Source organism: Mustela nigripes, chromosome 12, assembly GCF_022355385.1.
Source record: "Mustela nigripes isolate SB6536 chromosome 12, MUSNIG.SB6536, whole genome shotgun sequence".
NCBI classification, from domain to species: domain Eukaryota; kingdom Metazoa; phylum Chordata; class Mammalia; order Carnivora; family Mustelidae; genus Mustela; species Mustela nigripes.
The window spans coordinates 41931055-41952889 of record NC_081568.1 but is presented as its reverse complement, the minus strand read 5'-3'; the positions used below and the strand labels follow the sequence as shown (position 1 = coordinate 41952889).

General features: G+C 42.6%; 2 protein-coding genes across 3 annotated transcripts in view; both read left to right on the top strand.

Moving 5' to 3' along the window:
- DCTN4 (dynactin subunit 4) overlaps nucleotides 1–4708 on the top strand; it is a 30333-nt gene extending 25625 nt beyond the window's left edge. For both annotated transcript variants that reach the window (XM_059417180.1, XM_059417179.1), the window contains one exon: nucleotides 2109–4708. In XM_059417180.1, the coding sequence (XP_059273163.1) occupies nucleotides 2109–2322 (214 nt within the window). In that variant the 3' untranslated portion in view covers nucleotides 2323–4708. The remainder of the gene's footprint in view (nucleotides 1–2108) is intronic.
- Nucleotides 4709–11109: 6401 nt separating this feature from the next.
- Nucleotides 11110–21245, top strand: RBM22 (RNA binding motif protein 22). Its single transcript, XM_059417178.1, has 11 exons — nucleotides 11110–11249; nucleotides 11692–11745; nucleotides 12703–12732; nucleotides 13533–13665; nucleotides 15198–15298; nucleotides 15400–15572; nucleotides 16363–16563; nucleotides 17767–17931; nucleotides 18675–18763; nucleotides 18977–19108; nucleotides 20148–21245. The coding sequence occupies exons 1-11, from the start codon at nucleotides 11196–11198 to the stop codon at nucleotides 20276–20278; spliced, it is 1263 nt and encodes a 420-aa protein (XP_059273161.1). The 5' UTR covers nucleotides 11110–11195; the 3' UTR covers nucleotides 20279–21245.
- Nucleotides 21246–21835: the final 590 nt, after the last annotated feature.

Genomic DNA, 21835 nt, shown 5'->3' with positions numbered 1-21835 from the left:
TACAAGATACAGTATTCTCTTCTATAGTTTTATCATTAGATTTCTCCACATACCCTCCCCACCTGCCCTTTGAGTAATAGATTTGACTCTGTCTTACCTAAAACTGAGAAATAAAAAGCCAAACCTTTGCCTGGATGAGGATACATCAGTTAGGATACAGTCTAAAACTGCAACAGGTATTGTCCCTTCCTGGGTGAAGAACCATTGCTGGAGTGAGGCCCACAGGAACACCCCCCCCACACACACACACACAGACACACATATACACAAACACAGAGGCAGCTCATAGGCAGGAGCAAGCCACTTCCCCCTCCAGGTTTCTAGGCTCCGTTAGAACCCCTCCATTGGACATGAACCTGACAGGGAGCCAGCCTACAAAGCAGAGAGACATGGGTGGCAGAATCCTGTGTCACAAAGCAAGATGCAGAAGGTAGACTTGGAGCTGAAAAGAACAGCTTCATATGCTGGCACAAGGAGCATGTAAGGTGTTGGGTTTTTTTTTTTAAGATTTTTATTTATTTGACAGATCACAGTAGGCAGGCAGAGAGAGAGTGGGAAACAGGCTCTCCACTGAGCAGAGAGCCCGATGTGGGGCTCGATCCCAGGAGCCTGAGATCATGACCTGAGCTAAAGGCAGAGGCTTAACCCACTGAGCCACCCAGGCGCTCCACATATAAGGTTTTTTTAACGAATGATCCAAACTCCCTCAGCAAGAATTAGAAGGAATAACATGGGATGACTGGGAAAAATAAAGGGCAAAGATGAGTTTAGCACCATGATTGGCAAACTTGAGTTGACTTTGGAAAGCACCAGTGTTTTGTTTCATTCTGTAGAGTTCCAGTCCCCAGCCCAGAGATTCTCTCTGGAAGGTCTAGGGGTACACCAGAAATCTGCTTTTTTTTTTTTTTTTTAAATTTTTAAATCTCCCCAGCGTTCAGTGGTTGCCTGGTAAATGAGGCTAGAAAGACACTTTTTCCTTCTTACTATTTTTAAATTTTAAAAGAAAACTTTTCTTTTTTAATGAATCCTACAAGGGTTTATTTACTACAGTACAAAATGTATTGAGTTAATACAATACAAAAGGCATTTTCTGTAATCATTGCTTTATGTGGATCCTTAAATGACATTAGTTAGATATAGAAATTTGTTAAGCCAAGGTCAGCTGCTGGAAAGATCATCTGAGATATCAAATTCTAGTCAGATTATATGATAGAGTAATAAAAAATTGAATTAATTATACTTCACATTGCACTTTTAGCACTTTCAGATAGTTAGAAATAAATACTATATGATACTCTGTAAATGTTTAAATCCAGTAACTTTTCTCGGAGTATCATTTGAATAGTAGATCAAATTCTGTTTCATTGCCCTTAGACTTTTTGTTTGAAGCTAAGTTATTAAAGCACAAACGTGAAGTGCACATCAGAGAAAGTCAAAACGGAAATATCAACTAAAGATTATTTTTCTATTCCAGAAATTTCTGATTTACAGAGCTTATTTATAAAAACACTACTTTTATAGTGTTCTAGAAGCTACTGTAAAGTTCTGAGTTAATATCAGTCTGTATCCTATAGAAACATTACCACATGCACACAAAGATCAACGTAAAGGGATATTCACAGCACCATTGTTTATGACAGGAAAATTGGCAATATTAGTATATACCAGTTATAGTAAACCTATAAGAAAATACTCTGCAGCCATTAAGTAGAATGGAGAAGATCTGTATATACCAGCATGGAAGAAAGGTATTTGTGATAAACTGAGTGGAAAAAACCAAGTTAACGGAACAAGTAGTGTGTCCCTTTTGTGTTGGTGCAAACTCGTAGAAAAATACCTGGTAGGTTAAGAACCAAAGTGTTTGTAGTTTTTCTGTGTGCTAAAGGGGAAAATAAGGGAAGACTTAACTTTTTTCCAATTTGAATTTCAATTACATAGGACTGTATTTTACTTTTGTAATATTAAAAAGGTAGTTTGACATTTTGCTGAAAGAACTCTATTGCTAATAAACAAGATGATGGTAATAACTTGTCATTAGATAAAATATAAGTCTTCGTGGCTTGGCTGACTTGTGACCTACCCAACACTGTACTTACTTTTTTCCATAGCATTATAGCCTTCAGAAAGGCCAACAAAGTGGGCATTTTCATCAAAGTGACGCCACAGCGGGAGGAGGGCGAAGTGACCGTGTGCTTTAAGATGAAGCATGATTTTAAAAACCTGGCGGCCCCCATCCGCCCCATCGAAGAAAGTGACCAGGGCACAGAAGTCATCTGGCTCACCCAGCATGTGGAACTCAGCTTGGGCCCGCTTCTTCCTTAAAGGTGCCACTGGTGGGGCAAAGGACACCATGAACCCATGTTAACATGTGGAAGCCGCTGCTTCATTAAGCCTTGTTTGTAATAATGTACCCATGCGCTACTGAATCCTGTTCCTCAGAGGGTGGGGGCACTGGCAAGACATTAGGGACTCAGGCTAACTGCTGTTCCTCTTGCTCTCACTTCTGTTCATACTAGTAATCTGTCTCCCTCACTGAACCCTGCACGTCGAATAACAACAGCACAGTTCCCTCCCAAGAAAGGGGATGGCTGTTCTTTGGAGTGGCATTAGATTTGCCACCCGAGAAACTGACCATACTGTCTCCCAGTCTGACCTCAAAAAGGGTCACAGTCTCACAGATAAAATGATAACTGCAAGGCAGACCTGCTGTTAATGACCCAGTGCTGGTGTCAGTGTACCAGCTGCTCTCCGCATTCCATGTAGCTATAATCTAGCAGTCTAAACACATCCCTTCACCTGCCCCTGTGGCTCCCATCTTGCCGTGGTTTCCATTGGACAGAAAAATAGAATTGTCACCCTGTCTTTTGTTTCGTGGTGTTTGGCAAAACCTGTGAGATTCTTAAGGCACTCCAATTTGCCGTCTTCTGAGTAAATAGAGGATGCATATTTATCAGGTGCTCTTAAAATTTCTTTCTCATTAGAATATGGAACTTCTTTTAAGAATTGGAGAAGCAAGCTATCACATGCCATACCAAGGGGTTGCAAATTCCATTCACTTTTAAATGTTGCCACAATATCCAGGGGTTAATGCTGTCATCCGGAGGTATCCCTTCTGTGTTTTACTCCCTCCCCTTCCCATCTGCTCTGCCTCTTTAACTCAGTAAGTTCTAAATATTTGGGACCTGGAAAGAGGCCAAAGAAAACTTGGTAGACGAGTTCACTTCTGGAATGCAGAAAACATTTTAAAGGTCAGACTTTTAGCATGATCCAAACTAATATTCTTTCCATTGATTTGAAGGGGAAAATAGCAGTTACAATCTCTTGAATCCCAAACTGGGTATTAAGATAACCTTTTCCCATCCTGAGTTTAAAACATCTATCATAAGGTGTGTTGAATAAGACTGTTTTGATCGTAAAACACAAAATAGTTCAGCTAGTACCCCAGAATACTTGCCTGACAGCACACATGCTGTTTTCTTTTAGTATCCTGGAGCTGGCTTGCTAACCTTAATTTTCTGTGGCATTTTCTAAAATGAGACTTGACCAAGTAGACCACTGTCTGCACCACATTTTCTATAAATGTATTATTAGCAAGCAACCAACACATTTTGGGGGAAAAGAGAAATTTCCTTTTTATCCTCGTTTTGTTTTTAAGTTCAAGCCTTTAGTGTAAAAAAAAAAAAAAGAAATTAAGATATATAGTAATCTAGAATACAGGCAGGACATAGTAACTTATTAGCTCCCTTTGGAAGACAAAAATATTTAGTAAGCCTTTGAGAGAACACTAAATCCTACTCAAAATGTCAAGCTGACTTAATGAAACATTGTTTCACAGAGTAGTACATATGCTGCAGCATAAGAAGGAAATACACATATCTCTAATATTATAACAGTAATAAGTAAGGTTTAGCCTCTTAGGAGTTGGGGCAGGGGGTCATGTAAGGACAAATATGCAGACTAGAGAAATAGTTTTAATTTTTGGTGTCTTGGTTTTTATTTCACTACGTGCAAGAATCTGCTCTGAAGCCATGGCTCCATGCTTGCCTGTGGAGGACCTGGACGTCAGAGGAGAGAATGGCTTCCTGTGTTTACACATTTGCAGACTACGCACACTTGCATATTGTATGTTTACGGCATGTAGCTAGTGTTTGTTCCCCAAAGTAATAATGTTGAAGTAATGGCTCTCATCACCCCCATGTAACACAGAAACACAAAAACACTTTTGATCATAGAATTTTTTTTCCCTCAGAAGCCAAATTAATAACAGAGCCATTGTTTTACTGTTTCCTCAAGATAGTTCTCAGTGCAAGCCAGTATTCTGTGAATTAGTAGAAACGGTTCAACACCTGCAGGAGGTGAATTCAGAATCTATTTGTCGCTTTTTTATACTAGATCAGGTGCAGGATTGGCAGCGCACAGGCAGTGCACCACTGCTGGCGAGTGCAGTGTCGTTAGCACTAGAAGCTACAGTTTTGGAAACATAAAGCTAAGTTAATATGTATTTGTAGTTTGATTAGCCCACTGAGGTTTCTTTTGTTCAAAGTGCTTATAGGTGTAATGAGTTAAATAAATGTCACGTATATTTGTGAAGAAACCTTTTTGGTCCCTTTTGGGAATGAGAGGCACTCCTTAATCTTTATGAATTACAGGCCCCTGTTTTGCCTTATAGCTTAACTTAATGTAGTGAAATAAAGCAGACAAACCTTGAGTATGTCTTTCATTTGCTTTCATGAGGGCTGAATGGAATAGCATGGCTCAGAGTCAGAAGACTGGCTTGGAGGGAAGAGCGTTAGTAGGAGGGTCACTGGGGTATGCTGCCTCTTCTGTTTCTTTAAACGAACTAAACTGAAAGCCCCTATCGAGTTAGTTCACTGTAACAGAGGTCGGTGATGCTTGGGTTCCGTATAAACATATTCACAGAACCATTATATAAATGTCATGTTGTTAGGTCCCCATCAGCTTTTACCCCAGGTCCATGCTCCCCAAGACATCTTTTCAGATAACCCAAAATGGCCCACCCCTTATTGGTAGCCCCTCCATCCCCTCCCCCTGTCCTCCTGGACCTCTTCCTTCCCTCCCAGTACTACAGATGAACTGCTGGCGCTCCTGTCTGACGCAGGCCCCACCACCGAGCGCAGCTGGTCTCATCCTCTCCTCTGTTCAAGGATGTCCCTTACACAGTTCCCCCTCCGCTCTCCTGCATCTTTCCATCATGGTGCTAGGGTTTCTCTCAGCTTAGAAACTGACCTCACGTTCCTCTTTAGCTGATACCCCAGATCTCTACTCCCTTTACAGCGGAACTCCTTCAAAACCCTTGAGTTTCTTTCCTCCTGTTCTCACCTGAACCCATTCCACCCCAGCACATTACCGGAATTGCTCTCTTTAAGTTCTCCAAGATTCCACACTGTTAAAACACATGGCTGATTTTCAGTCCTTATCTCCTTAATCTTTCAGTAGCATCTGGCAGCTGATCTCTCCCTTCTTAAAAACCTTTCTTGACTTAGTTTCTGGAACAAAAGCCCCTGGTTTTGCTTCTATGTCAGTGACAACTTTTCTTCATAAGGAGTGTGCCAGATCTCATTTTCTTACACTTTTCTCTCTGCTTACTCACCGTGATCTCACTGTTTTCAGACCATATTCAATTTACATAGTGGGGTGCCTGGGTGGCTCAGTCAGTTACACGACCGACTCTCAGGTCAGGTCATGATCTCAGGGGCATGAGATCACGCCCAGTGCAGAGCCTGTTTAAGATTTCTTCCTCTACCCCTTCCCGAGTGCACTCTCTGTCTCTCCGAAAAATAAATTCACATACCAACTCTAGAATAGTCTCTGAAAGTTCAAAACCACAGTGGATGTTCTCACCACATCTGCCTCTCCTGCATTCTTCCTTAGCTAAATGGCAACTGTATCCTTTCAGTTGCTCACAACAAAAATCTTGGCATCAACCTTGACTCTTCATGTGCCACCTGCAGTAAGTCAGCAAATCCTATCAGCTCTGTCTTCAAACTGATCACTTCATACCCTCTCCACAATTACTGTCCTGGGCCAAATCACCGTAGACTTACAGACCTACTGCAGTAGCATCCAAACGATCTGGAAACCACCCTTCAATCAGTGTTCAACACAGCAGCCAGAATGAATAAAGCATTTTTCCACTTAGGCTTTTTAGCTTGCTGAAGAGCAAAGCAAATACAACTCCTTACAATGGCTGATGAGATCCTACATGATACGAAACCCACCCAACCACTGCCTCCCTGAGTTCATCTGTTACTTCCCCGTGCTCCATAAATCCCAGCCCATGGGTCCCTGCTATTCTCGAGTCACCTCAGCAGGCATCTTCTCAGGGCCTTTGCACTAGTTGTCCATCTGCTTAGAAAACTTCTCCCAGATACATGTATAACTCACACCCTCATCGCAATCAAGCATTTGCCCAAACATTTCTTAGTGAGGCTTTCCCTGACCACCGTATTTAATGGTGTAAAAAGGGCCATCCCCTAAACACATTCCCTGTTCTCCTTGGCTGTGTTTTTTTCTGTAGCACTAAACACCAGCATAACAAACACCTTATATTCTGACACATCACATGAGAACATAAGCTCTAGAGTGCAGGGATTTTATCTTTTTTTTTTTTTAAGTTGCTGTATCTGCAGAGGCCAGAACACCTGACAAATTAGGCACGCGATAGTTTTTGAATAAATTAGTATCACCCTTTTCCTTACGTATGTAGCTGTTGATCTTTTAGCTTTTTTTTTCCAAAGATTTTATTTATTTATTTGACAGAGATCAGAGAGAGAGGAGGAAGCAGGCCCCCTGCCGAGCAGAAAGGCCGAAGCGGGGCTTGGGGCTTGATCCCAGGACCCTTGGATCATGACCTGAGGTGAAGGCAGAGGCTTTAACCCACAGAGCCACCCAGGCACCCCTAGCTTTATTTTTTTTTTTTAATTTGAGAGAGATAAAGCATAAGTAGGGTGAGGAGCAGAAGAAGCAGACTACCCTCTGAGGGAGGCTGATGTGGGGCTTGATCCTGGGACTCCCTGGCTCTCATGAACTGAGCCAAAGGCACATGCTTAACGAAGCCACCCAGGCACCTTTTTTCTTTCTTTCTTTCTTTCTTTCTTTCTTTCTTTCTTTCTTTTTTTAAATACACAGTCTCTTTTTGTCATAAGCCAAATATCCCACTTGCCTTGAGCTTTTTTGTTGCGGTGTTTCCTCTACCTAGAATATGCTTCATTCTTTGTGCACCTTCTCCAGAATTACTTTCCTGCTCTCCCTTCCTCCCATCTAGACATGACCTTGATTCACAGCCCTGTATCTCTTCAGTGCATTTACCCCTTCCTTCTTTGTGGGCCTTTGTATGTGTGTAGCCCAGTTACTGGATTGCAGACTTTCAGAGACAAATTCAGGCCCTTTGTCATCCGTCTGCCCTTTATTCCATTGAAAGAGCAGTCTGGACAAAGAAAAAAACCTCAGAGCTGAGTTGCTTCCTCAGTGGCAATACTTAACTTGTTTACCCTCATTTTTTGGCGATCAGGAACATACATAGTGAAATATATTTCACAGTGTGAGAAAAATACACAAGATAATGACTTTAAGTATTAAATGAAAGTAACATTAAATAATACAGAATTAGCCAGTGAAAATACTTTCCTCATGCTTTTTAGCTGTTTCTGTTTAAGCAAGCATCAACACTCATGTTTTTAACATCTAACACTTCTTTTTCAACCTAGACTTCTAGTTCAGAGCCTTCCACAGACAAAAGAGTAGCTACTTACTAAAATACTCTTTCATTTTCACTGTACTTGTTTTTAAAGGGTATATCTGAACATGTGGTATTATTTTCCATTCTATTCCATTCCATTTCCATTCCATTCCATGAGGTCACACAGGAGCTCCACTTCTGCCTGTGGGTATAGGTATCTGGAAGGAGTGTCACGTCCCTCTTAAAAAGAAAAGGTGGATAGATGATAAAATCATACCTTTTACTGCATCTATCAGCTAATGTGGCAGAGCAGCCGAATAGCCTGAATTTCAAGGAGGGACAGAGCCTTCCAAAGAGAGATCAGTCTTGTAGACTGGCTCACCTGTAGCCCAGCGTGAGTGGAAGAAGTGTTGACCATCATATGGCAAGTAAGAGGAAATCAATGTTAAAAAGGCCAAACTTGGACTAACATGACAGTATAAAATCCCTGGGAGCCCAAGACACCAAGGGAGCTGGCATGTACTCACAAGCTTTTCCCAAAACCTCTACCACTTATTCACGGGAAAGACCGCAGGGAGGGGAGGGTGCTGGAGCTCTAAAGAGCATCCTGGGTTTGGAGGTAGGTAGGAGAGATCTGCTGCTACTGTGGGAAAGGCAGGAGCGCTTGCCTCCTCCTGCCCAGGCTCTTCCCTCATAAGGAGCAAAAAAGACCCAAGCCACTCAGGGAGGAACAGAAAAGCTTGTCTTCCCAGGGCACAGGTAAAGACCCATTGGTAAGAATGGTAAGAAAAAAACGACTCTTGGAGGCAGGGGACAAGATTCAGTCCTGAGCCCCTGGATTCCCTATCAACCAATACTATTAAAATTCTACTACTGCGGGAAGGACCGGAAAGACTCCCCCACAAGGCCAGCTCCAAACACGGTCATAGTTTCGATGCCACAGACAGAAGGGGCAAGAATGTGGAGAAAAACCATTCCCGAGGCCTGGCCACAAAGGACCTACTAAAGACTGAGGCTGAACCAAAGCAAGGAACCCCCAACCCATTCCCAACTACCAACCTAGCAAGGAGCTAGTAACAACAGCTGGTGAGGGACAGGCGAGGCTGTAGAGACTTAACCACTGTGGTTCAGATGTGCAGGACAGCTGACAGCTGAGGGTGACATATGAGGGCTTGAGAAAAGTACTTCAGCCCAATCCTAGAGCATAAAATAATGCTAGAGGATATGAAATCGGTAATGCACTGGAGGCAACCACAGCAACAACAAAATGCAAACCCAGCTCAGTTTCTGACTGGATTGATGAAATCCCACACAAATAGCCTGACAGAACAGATCTACCCATTTCCAGGTAATACTCGTCTACCTCAGTGTGTTACATAACGAGTGACTGTCATTCAATAAAAAGTTTGAGTTACACAAGCAAGAAAAAACTCATTTTTCATAGAAAAAACAAAAAGGCCATATACAGATATGACCGGATGTTGGAATCATCAGAGAGGGACTTGAATGGATTAATATGTTGAAAAATCTAGTCAAAAATATGATATGTATGAACATTTCAGCAGAGAGGCAGAAACTATAAGAAAGGGACAAATTGAAATAAAAAAACCACAGGATCAGAGATGAATATCCTCTGTGGTCTCATCGGTAGACTCATCATAGTTGAGGAAATAATCAGAAAACTTAGAGCTATGTCAATAGGAATAACCCAATCTGAGTCCCCCTCAGAAAGAGTGAAACCACACAGTATTCAAAACCTATGGAACGGGGGCGCCTGGGTGGCTCAGTGGGTCAAAGCCTCTGCCTTTGGCTCGGGTCCTGATCCCGGGGTCCTGGGATGGAGCCCCGCATTGGGCTCTCTGCTTGGCGGGCAGCCTGCTTCCCCATCTCTATCTGCCTGCTGCTCTGCCTACTTGCGATCTCTGTCAAATAAATAAAAATTAAACAAAACCCCCCAAAAAACCTATGGAACGATATCTGACATGTATAATTGGATTCCCAAATGGAGAAGAAACTACGCAGAAGAATAAAGAAATGATGTCTAAGAGTTTGCAAAATGAGTGCCTGGCTGGCTCAGTCGGAAGAGCATGCACCTCTTGATTTCGGGGTCGTAAGTTTGAGCTTCATGTAGAAGGTGGAGATTACTTAAATGAAAATTTTAAAAACTTAAAATATTTTGTAAAACATAACAAAAGATAAACCGAAGGGTCACCTGGCTGTCTTGGTCAGTAGAGCACGTGACTCTTGATCTTGGGGTCCTGGGTTCGAGCCCCAGGCTGGACATAAAGTTTACTTAAAAATTAAAAAAAAGGGGTGGCTGGGTGGCTCAGCTGATTAAGCAACTGACTCTTCACTTCAGATCAGGTCTGGATCTCAGGATTGTGAGACAGAGCCCTGTGTCTGGCTTTGCGCTGGGCATGGAGCTTGCTTAATATTCTCTCTTCCTCTACCCCTACCCCACCCCAACTAGGAAAAAATAAAATAAAAATATTTTTAAAAAGACAACAAACCATAGATTCAAGCTTAGGTAACTCCAAGAACTTTCTCACATGGGAAAATATATACTTACCATTTGATCAAGTAATTACATTCCTTTGTATTTACAAATGAAAACGTATGTCCTTACAACATATATGTGAATGTTTATAATGGTTTTATTTATACTCATTGAAATTCGGAACAACTCAAATGTCTATCAACTGACATATGGATTTTTTTTTTAAAATCCCCCGATACATTTATATATTAGAATTCTCAGCAATAGAAAGGAACAAATTACTGATATATGTAACAATATGGACTTGTGGTTTCATCATTTATTAGCTACAGGACCATAAGAAGTAAGTTACCCAATTCTAAATTCTAAACTTCAGCTTCCTTTTCTATTAAAAAAAAAAAAAAGGACAACCATACTTGCCTAGAGAGTAGTGGTTGCCAGATAAAATACAGGACATCCAGCTAAACTGGACTTTCAGATAAACGAATCACTTTTTAGAATAAATACGTCCCCAAACATATTTATACTAAAATATGGTTTGTTGTTTATCTGCACTTCAACTTTAACTAGACGTTCTGTGTTTTTGTTTGCTAAAGCTGGCAACCTTACAAAGAAATTGTGATTATTAAGATAGTGTCACAGCCCAGTTCGCCCAGCATTAGGCATAATAAGCGCTCCATGGGAGCTAACGCGGTTTTAGTCCCAACCCCTCTTTCCTTACTTGTTCCCTTATTTTTTCGCTCCATTTTAGAAATAAATCAACTGTACTCGTGGCCCTCCTTCCAACCAGTGACCAACTCCAAGAGAGCACCGGATTGCAACCCCCTAGCACTCCAATTGTTAAGCGAAGACACCCTGGGTGACGTCATGACGCACAAGGGCGCCCAAGACGCATAAATAAGACGTCAACGGGCCGGGAGCCAGCCTCAGGGCCTGACGGGATTGTGGCGGTCCTCTTTCCCAACTAGGAAGCCTCCGCTGCCTCCAGACGCTCTCAAGATGGCGACCTCTCTGGGTTCCAACACCTACAACAGGCAGAACTGGGAGGATGCGGTGAGTATGCCTGCCGGAGGAGGACAGAGAGAGGCGGCGGAGCCGGGCCTCTTTCGGGCAGGCAGGGCCGTCGCGGTGGAGCAGCAGAGGGAATTCCGGGCAGGAGCCAGCGCTGCGGCCTAGCTCGGCCAGAGCGGGAGACTGGAGGGCGGCCCTCCTCCTCCAGGGCTTAGAGGGAGCGCGCTTAGCCAGGGTCCTGGACCAGCCCGCTTCACACCCTTGCCCTCTCCACGCACTTCGCTCTGGTCTTTTCTCCCGCCACCTGCCGGAAGTGCAGACAGCGCCCCCTCCCGCGACCTGGCCCGTGCTAGACCTGGGGTTCCTGCCCCACCGTGTCCCCCACCCTCGCTTCTCGCCTCCCCTCCCCCCGTCGCCGTGAGTGTGGCTGAGATGGTAGGGTCTTCGGAGCCTGGCTCTCAACCAGATTTCCCATTTTCACCAGGACTTCCCCATTCTGTGCCAGACGTGTCTCGGAGAAAATCCGTATATCCGAATGGTGAGTGATCGCGTGTGAAACGGAAGTTATTCAGGTTCTGCCAGTGTTGTGGTGTTCGCACGCTGTCCATGAAATGCTTCTCTTAGCCACGCCAGAGTACTGATGCTCCCTTACTCACCCAAAGCATAGGACGATTTGCAAAGGACTGTCATGCTTGTTCTGTCTTTGGAACTCAGTAGCAGTCCTGAGGTTTAGGAGTGATAACATAACAGCTAATATTTATTGAGCGTTTATTTACTTAGCAGTTAGGTCTGTTAACCCGAGGCAGAGACAGTTATGTCTTTTCAATATGGCAGGTAAGGTGTGGAGCTTGGATTTAAATTCAGATATGTTGACTCCAGGAACCTTAGCAAGGTAGAAGGAGAATCAGGACTAGATAGTAGGTGTCCTGACTCCTAATCACATACCTTTTGGCCACTGCCCCTTGTAGTTTCTTTAGTGTAAGGTAACCCCATCCTTATACATGAGGGTAAAATAATCAGTAATTAACATTTAATGATTAGAATAACACTGTGTTGTGATCGATCTCAGAGATCTTGATTGACTGTATGTATACAGAGTATCTGCACAGCGTGGGTCTATACGAGTTACCCCTGACTAACCTTTATAAAATGGACTGGCCAAAGCTATGTCCTCTGTGATTTGGGGACTGTGGGAACTGTTAGGAATTTTAATTCTTAGGAGAGAACTTGGGAGTCAGAAATGAGCCTAAGAATTGTGTCAGTGGAAAGATACATAATTGCCTTAGATTCTAAGATTCTTAAGAGATTGTGATTCATAGTAGCTGGTTAGAGTACCTCTGCTCTCCCACACCTCCAGTAGGTGGTCCCTCACCACCACCTTTTAGGAGACCAGGGATCTCCAGACACATTTCTTAGGTTGTCTTCAGGGAAGGAGCAGACATCTAATTTTTGTCTTTCTGTAAACTTGCTCTTTTTCTATTTTTTTCTGTTTCAGACCAAAGAGAAGTATGGGAAGGAATGTAAAGTAAGTATGTCTGTTTAAGAATAATGATTTAATTTTATTTTCCTTTTCTTTCCAACTTGCTGGGCTTCTCCAGTAAAAGCCAGTGCTACATAGACTTTCATATTATCATTTATATACTCATTGACTGTTAACTGTTTTGTGTGAGAGGTAGGAAAGTGAGCCCTTTAATGTAAAGGTTCTTTTTTTTTTTTTTTTTAAGATTTTATTTATTTGACAGAGAGACCACAAGTAGGCAGAGAAGCAGGCAGAGAGAGGGAGGAGGAAGCAGACTCCCCGCTGAGCAGAGAACTTGATGCGGGGCTGATCCCAGGCAGAACCTGAGCTGAAGGCAGAGGCTTTAAGCCACTCAGACACCCAGGCTCCCCTAATGTAAAGGTTCTTAACCTGGTATCTGTGGATGGGCTCTGAACCCTCTGAGATGATATACTGAGTGTTGTCTGACAATGCGCATAAGGGTTTTAGCAGAGGAGGAAGGTCATAGCTGTCATAAGATTCTTAAAGGAGTGTATAGCACTCCCCATTGCCCTGCCCAAAAGGATTAATGGTCCTGTTATTAGTAGTGGTTATCTCTGGTGTGGGGAGGACTTTGACTTTTGCATATTTCATTTCTGTACTATGTGAATGTTTTAACTCCTGGGGAAGGGTGTTGTAACTGGTATTTAGACTACATGGTTGCTAGGGTCTCCTTTAAACCATAGAGTCAAGGATCTTTCCTTTCAGTCTCCCATTGTTATTAAGTCTCATGGCCTTATTGTCCAGATCAGCACCATTAGCACTCTGGCTCTCATTTTGCTTTTCAGATCTGTGCCAGGCCATTCACAGTGTTTCGCTGGTGCCCCGGGGTCCGCATGCGTTTCAAGAAAACTGAAGTGTGCCAGACCTGCAGTAAATTGAAGAATGTCTGTCAGACCTGCCTCTTGGATCTGGAATATGGTATGTCTGCCCAGTGTAACAGATCTGAAAGCATATAGATGCAGGTGTCCTAGAGGACAAACCGATCTTTTTGTTTCCCATTTCTCACCCCCTCTCTGCTTCTGACCCCACTTTGGAGTGCCCGCTGTGCTCTACTTTTCCTAGAAGAGGAGAGTCATACTAGGCCATTCTAGAGCCCTTCTAAACAATAGGAGGAATTTAAGGAAAAGTTGGGAATTGATCAGAATTGGCCCAAATCTCTCTCATGTACATCCGTATAGCCAAAGTGAAAGGAAGACATCTTTCCTGTGCTTTGTATTTTCTTTGCCTTGGGCTTCTTTGAAGATTCAAAGCTCTTTCCCACAATCCTTACCAGAAGCAATGGCTAATTGTGCTTTAGGTTTTTGTCTCAACTGTGTTTTTAGGACTGATAGATTGTGACTGCTTCTATTTTAAGAGTAACTGCTTTTGAGGGTTGTTTGTTTGTTTGTTTTACCTACGGTTGTTTTTTGTTTGCTTGTTTGTTTTACCTACAGGTGACTTTTTGTTCATGGAAAAAATACTTTTTCTTTTTTTTTTTTTAAGATTTTATTTATTTATTTGACAGAGAGAGATCACAAGTAGGCAGAGAGGCAGGCAGAGAGAGAGAGAGGAGGAAGCAGGCTCCCCGCTGAGCAGAGAGCCCGATGCGGGACTCGATCCCAGGACCCTGAGATCATGACCTGAGCCGAAGGCAGCGGCTTAACCCACTGAGCCACCCAGGCGCCCGAAGAAATACTTTTTCAATAAGAGTTGCTAGTATACAATAAAATAAAATGGAAAAATAAGTTTATATATATGTTAAGTTCAGAAAGATAGCTGCTAATTGAAGTCCTGGTCACATACTGTTTAATATTATTTATATATTTGTTAAAAGTGTTCTGGTTCTGGAATACTGTGATCTTTACATGCGTGTGACTATCTAGAGGATCTGTAAGACAGGCTTAAAAGTCACTCACTTTTGGGGCACCTGGGTGGCTCAGTTGGTTAAGCTTCTGCCTTTGCCTCAGGTCATGAACCCAGGGTCTTGGGATTGAGCTTCCATGGAGCTGCTTCTCCCTCTCCCTCTGCCTTCCTCCCCTGCTGCCTGTGCACGGGTGTATGCGCGCACTTTCTCTCTCTGTCAAATAAATAGATAAATCGTAAAAAACAACAACAACAATGTACTTTTTACATTTATTTTAAACACTTTTGTAATAAAAGCTATTGTTTATTATATAAGCTATTACTTATTCACTACAGGTCAAGTCTGACCGTAACCAAATGTTACTCATCTAAAATATGTTCTAAAACATTGATTTCAAATTTCATGACAGCTCAGGAATTTGGACATTTTCATAGAATGCTCTGTGGTAGTTTTGGCCTGATAGCAATAAAGATTTTGAATAAAAATAAAGCCTCTGATACCTAGGAAGCTGGAGAGGAGAGTAATGACGTTTTATTCCATGAGCAGTTGAGTATGGATTTGTTTTTAAATGTATCTTGAGGGTTTTTCCTCTTTTCCTTTGTGCTAGGCCTGCCCATCCAGGTCCGTGATGCGGGATTATCTTTTAAGGATGACATGCCAAAGTCAGATGTTAACAAAGAGTACTACACGCAGAATATGGAGAGAGAAGTATGCTGCCACTTTATTGATGTAAATTTATATTTGGTTGAATCCTAGTGGTTTGACACAGTCTATACAATTTATCTTTTGAACTTGTCATCCCTCTATAGATTTCTAACTCTGATGGAACGCGGCCAGTTGGCATGTTGGGGAAAGCCACCTCCACCAGTGATATGTTGCTCAAGCTGGCCCGGACCACACCCTACTACAAGAGGAATCGACCCCACATTTGCTCCTTCTGGGTAAAAGGAGAATGTAAAAGAGGAGAGGAGTGCCCATACAGGCAAGAGCTGAACTGCACTTTCATTATTGGCTTGCAGATACTTAGTCATTTAAGAAATGACTATTTCTGATTTAAAATCTATAGGTTTATATAACTAGTATGATAAATGTCCCATCTTAGGGCTATTACATTTAGAAGAGCTTGTTGAAATTACTGTTTTTATTTGTAATGGGACTTCTACTCATAACCAGGCCTTGGGAAGCTAAGTTGTTATGCCATATGTTGACTCTAAAAGTTTCTACCTGAGAGCTAAGTCATCACTGTCATGGGGTACGTGTGTAGTTGATATCCAGTGAAGGCCAGGCCTCTCAAAGGTATGTGAGTATGTTTCAGTCAAGCCTGCCAAGCATCTGGCCTAGGAGTTCTTGATTTGGGGTTGGTTCACCTTATACCCATGAAAATAATTATCTGCTTTTTTCTGGGCCTGGTCCATAGCTTGAATGAGACTGTCAGTGGTATGCAAGACCTCAGGTACATTAAGAACCACTGACCTAGAGAAGGGTAACCATATTTTAGTTACTTTTTGTTTTGAAGTGGATTGTGCCAATTTCTTAATTAACTCTGTTAACTTAGATGGCCATTTAAATGGCTTTTAGGAGGCTGGCAAGTCTTTGTGTAATACAGTAATTCCTTTGGTATTAGATCTGTCGTGGTAATTATGTTTTGGGATGACTGTAGTTTCTAGTTCAAAAGACATTTCTGGGTATGTGTATGTAGCTACTATTGGGTGATACCTGTAAATTCTTTTCCTTTGTTTCACCTTAATGCATTGTTCTTTACTGAACCATAGACATGAGAAGCCAACAGATCCAGATGATCCCCTTGCTGATCAGAACATTAAAGACCGATATTATGGAATCAATGATCCTGTGGCAGATAAGCTTCTAAAGAGGGCTTCAACAATGCCTCGCCTGGACCCACCAGAGGACAAGACTATCACCACGTTATATGTTGGTGGCCTGGGCGATACCATTACTGAGACTGATCTAAGGTTTGTAGATAAAATTTCATGAGCTCTTTCTGCTTTTAACTGCCCTGGAATACTTTTTTGGCAAAAACACAGGCAAGCACGATAATTTGGTACGAAGTACATTTTTCTTTAGCCACTCTATAGTTAGTATCATGCTGACTAGAATCTTTATATCTTTATAAAATTATCTTTCTGATGTCAGAGTAGTAATGTTCATCAGCTAACAGTGCTTACTTGATCCTTGATCCTTGCATATAGTAATGATTACATGAGATTCTTTTTTTTTTTTTTTTGAGAGCCTGTGAGCGGTAACCAGGGGAATGAGGAGCAGAGAGAGAGAGAGAAACTTAAGCAGGCTCCACATGCAGCATGTCGCTGACATGGGGCTTGATCTTACAACCTAGAGATCATGACTTGATCCTAAATTAAGAGTCGGATACTTAACTGACTGAGCCACCCAGATGCCCCTACATGATATTCTGTTTGACCTAATAGCCAGTTAGAATTTCTAAACTACAGCACGTATCCAAGTGTGATTAATTATGTCAAGGAGGGAGAACTTGGCAATTACAAAACTTGTATGGTTTAAATTGTTAACTTTTTAGAGAGATTTGTATTTGATGTATTTGTATTATCCTTGGCTTGTATTTTGATTGGCTGGATGGGACTTCTGGATAGATAGTGATGGAAATTGCCTCTTGCAAAGAGATAAATGAGGAAGAATCTCCTATAAGTGTGTAACACGCCCTCTGTGGCCTTCTCCATTAAACCTGGTCTGTGTGAGCTAGGCCATCCCTGCAGTGGCAGACATTTCCCTGCTCCTCCTCCCTGTTGTTTCATTGTCATCATCATTGTCACCGTCGTTATTTTACAACCTTAATATAACTTTTAAATGTTCCTGGTTCATGAGCCATGGGGGCTGTAGTTTGCCAGACCCTTACGTCGGGTTTAGGTCCCTAGGGAACCCACTGGGGCCCTTTTTCCTCCAGGCAAAAAAACCTCTGAGATATTAGTAAACCATGTCTTACTCATTTTTTTTTTTTTAAACTCTCAGTGAGTAGCACCCCCAGTAGGGTAGGGTACTGGGGGGACTGCCTGCAGGTGGTTAGACAGATAACCATGGGGCCACCTGCCTCGTGAGTCAGCGGAAGAGTGAATAATCCATCACAACCACCTGGGAGTACATCCATTAACTCTCCTGTTTCTCTGCCTGTGTCCCTTCAGAAATCACTTCTACCAGTTTGGGGAAATCCGGACGATCACTGTCGTGCAGAGACAGCAGTGTGCGTTCATCCAGTTTGCCACGAGGCAGGCTGCAGAGGTGGCTGCAGAGAAGTCCTTTAATAAGTTGATTGTCAATGGCCGCAGACTCAACGTGAAATGGGGAAGGTGAGAGTTAGACTCCTTTAAAGTATCTTTGTTGAGATTTTCAAGAAAGTGTTCCATTATCTGGAGACTAGTATGTTTCTGGTGAATAGATTTAAGTCAGTAGGACTGTTAAAAAGAATTTTTCATTTCCTAACACCTCAATCTTGCGACATTGGGAAAGTCCTGCTTTGGAAATTCATTCAGGGTTTTGATGTAGTAATCTACTCTTTTGAAGGTTCATGTTTTTTATGACCAGCTATTACAGTTCTAATGTGATGCCAGGATATGAAAAGTGGATTTGAGGGTTTACAGATGCATTAGACCTAGAGTCGGCCCTCCAGAGGCCAGTTGTCCAGTGGAGAAGAAAAGCTAACTCCAGTTTGAAAGTGATGATTGTGAAAGAGAGACTCTGGTGAAAGGCCCTGGAGGTTCAGAGGGAGGACAGGTTTCTGACTTTGAAGCAGAAAGGGGATCTCGAAGAGCAGCAGCACCCCCAGACCAAGTGCTTCTGGTGTGCTAAGTCAGCACTGTGCCAAGCACACAGAGGTCGCCTCTTCTCATCCATACGTTCCCTGCAGATTTTGAGTCCAGGTCTTTCTGGCATTAAAACAGTTGCTTTTACCACTCTGCACTGTGGCCTGTATGGGGAAGGAGTGTTTGCCGAAGAGGAGGCAAGGATGAAGGATCTCTGCTTGACCAAGAAACCTGAGAAGCAGAGGTATGAGAGAAGGTGGGACCTAGTGCTGACCTTGTGTGTCTTCCAGGTCCCAAGCAGCCAGAGGAAAAGAAAAAGAGAAGGACGGAACCACAGACTCTGGAATCAAGCTTGAGCCTGTTCCAGGACTGCCAGGAGGTGAGTGCAGACTTTGTGCCCACCCCATGGCTTGCTCACGTCAGGTGCTCACACTGCCCTGATGTTCCTCAGTGCGAGGAGAGGCCTGCGGGCTGGTTTCTGGCTCCTGCAGCAGCCCTTTTCTCCCAGCAGCAGCCCAGGATTTTACAGGAGTGGGAAATGATGTTGCACAATCATCTTCTCTCTGACTGTTGCCTCTTTTCTGTTCTGCAGCTCTTCCTCCTCCTCCTGCAGCAGAAGAAGAAGCTTCTGCCAACTACTTCAACCTCCCCCCCAGTGGACCTCCAGCTGTAGTGAACATCGCACTGCCCCCGCCTCCTGGTATTGCCCCACCCCCTCCCCCAGGTAATGTCCATAGTCCTTGTCAGTAAGTAGGTCTAACTTAGCCTAGGAAAATCCTTGTGAGAGTCTGTCTTCACACCTCACTATCATGTCTAAATTCTTTGAGTTTGCCCCATAGAAATCTGCAAGTAAACCTGATTTGTTAGGGTCCCTGATCTTTGATTTCTTTTTTCCTGGCCTGCCAACGAGGGGAAAGTTGCCAGTGTTCTAAAGATCTCAGTGTATGTATATCAGAGTGGGAGTTACTAGATTACACTGATCTATCATCAGTGTGTCCCCTGTTTTAAACTAAATCCTAACTGATGTCCTAGCGTGCCATTGCCTAGAGTGGATGTATGTGTCATTGTATAAAGCATTCATTACGTGTCTCTAAGATAGAGAGCTTGTGCCAGGATGTAAATTCAGTAAGTCTTTACAAAAAATGTGTCAGATGAACTAAACAGTGTTCTTGGTCTTGTAATTAAGTTAAATTTTAGATCGTTACATATGGCTTTATCTTTAGCGGGTGGGGAGGGGACAGTAATAAATGGTTCCAGTATCGCGCTGCTCTAGAAGCTGCCAGTGACCATGTGAAGAGTGTAAGTAAATCATAAGTGCCTGGTTCTCCTGTGGCAGAGTCGCCATCCTCTTTAATGAAGTCCTGCTTTCTGAACACCCTCCATTTGAGGATAAAGCATTGTTGGTGGTGGTGACAGGGTCTTGCCTCCACCTGATTTCTTCCTCCTCTCCCAAATCCTGATTGGATCCTGTCCAGTAGGGGTGGCATGTTCGATAGATAACAAAGGTTCAGATGACATATTAGCAGATAACTTGAGTCCTGTGGAGTTTTCTTTTGACCTGGTGTGAGGGGACAGGTTTTCTAAAACCAGGGAGGTATTACAGGTATACATACGTTCCTAAGCAGTTCTGTGACTGACATGTTCTGAAGCCCTTTGTCAGTATGGTTTCTGCGTAGGTGGTTTTGACCTTAGAAAGATTCAGAGGTTTGAAAGGTTGTTAAGGAAACTGCAAGCCTAACAAATTTGTCCTCTCCCATCTGCAGGTTTTGGGCCACACATGTTCCACCCAATGGGACCACCCCCTCCTTTCATGAGGGCTCCAGGACCAATCCACTATCCTTCTCAGGACCCTCAGAGGATGGGAGCTCATGCCGGGAAACACAGCAGTCCCTAGCACATTATCACCACTCCGGGGCTTTATAGAAGAAAGGGCGCTGAAAAAATCCCAGTACATGAATCTTGGAATAAATCTATTTTTCCTTCCTTTGTAGTTTCCATGGTAGCTGAATGTGTTCAGATGTGGGCAGTCAGAGAACGACAGCCATGCTTCCCTACACGTATTCCAAGGATTGATGGACCTCAAATAAGCTGCCATTAACACATCTGGTTACTGCTATAACATTACTAATCAAACTTACTTCTATGGCAAACAAGCAACTGGGTGAATTGGAATGTCTAACGGAGTTACCATCCCAATTAGATGTTCATTTTGTATCTTCTTTGGGGGGAGAAAAATTGACCTGCAGTAAAATCTTTTTGACCATTTTTATGTCCATTGGGTATTTTTCCTTTTTATCATCTGCAAAAAGATTACTATTACTAATCATTGTAGTGGCATGAGTGTGATTTAACACTTCAGAAGTCAACATGAAAGAGACAAGTAGAAACCAGCACCCAGCACAGCCCAGATCTTTTCTTACCTCTCCTTTCCTCATTTATTACTAAAGGAATCTGGCGGATAGTTTTACCTCTGTGCGCTACCAAAACAAGACAAAAACAAAAATTGCTTTTTATTCCCGTCAATTGGATGGAAACACAAATGTGGAGCTGTGTATCATTGAAGAAATCTGGTGTCTGGGATGAAATTGAAAGAGCTTCCTGTAAAACACGTGAACAAACTGTGAGCCAAAAGGCGCCTGTGCGTGTTGGAAGACCTGTGACCTGCAGCTGGGACTCACCTCTAGCCTTCACCTTCGTGTGTCTTCAGCGTCTCGTCCTCAGCCCCTGCTTCTGGCCAGGGGACTCTGTTTGGTCTTAGAATGTTTGGATATAACTGAATTGTAGATGGTAAAAATAATTGGATGTTGTGTTGTGTTTTTTTTGTTTTTAAAAAATTAAAACGGGTCAATTTTCCAAACGTTGTCATAGGCTTATTTCTAGATTTTTGTTTTCCTTATCCTTTGGTAGCTCACCTTGAGGTCAGTAGAAGAAAACCGGTAAATTTTTGGCTTGAGACTGTTTTGATTTTTATTCCTATATCCGTTTTATGATGGGAAAAAGGCCCTGGCCTTTTTAGTAAGTACTTACGGGTATGAGGTTGAAATAAGATAATGCATAGAGGGCAGCACAGAACCTGCCATGTGGTGGTAGCTTTAAAAAGTCATTGCCATATTATACAAGTCATTTTAAAGGGAAACAAAAGTTAGCTGAAATTCCATTTTTCTGGAAGTCAATTGCATGTCGTTTACCTAAAATAGATACTTAATGGGATGGACATAACCCATACAATACCCATTTTTAGGTTCTCTGGAGAATTTTTTTTTTCCTCTAGAGGGATTCATCTTGGCTTTTTTTGTTGTTGTTGTTTTTTATTGTTTTTTTTTTAAGTTTAAAAATCTGGAAGGACTTAGAAAATTTGATTTACTTTCTAGTAATACTGATTGTGAATCAATGAGGGTACTTCCAACTATTTTGACACCATTTTGGATGGGGTTGGGTTTGTTTTTGTTTT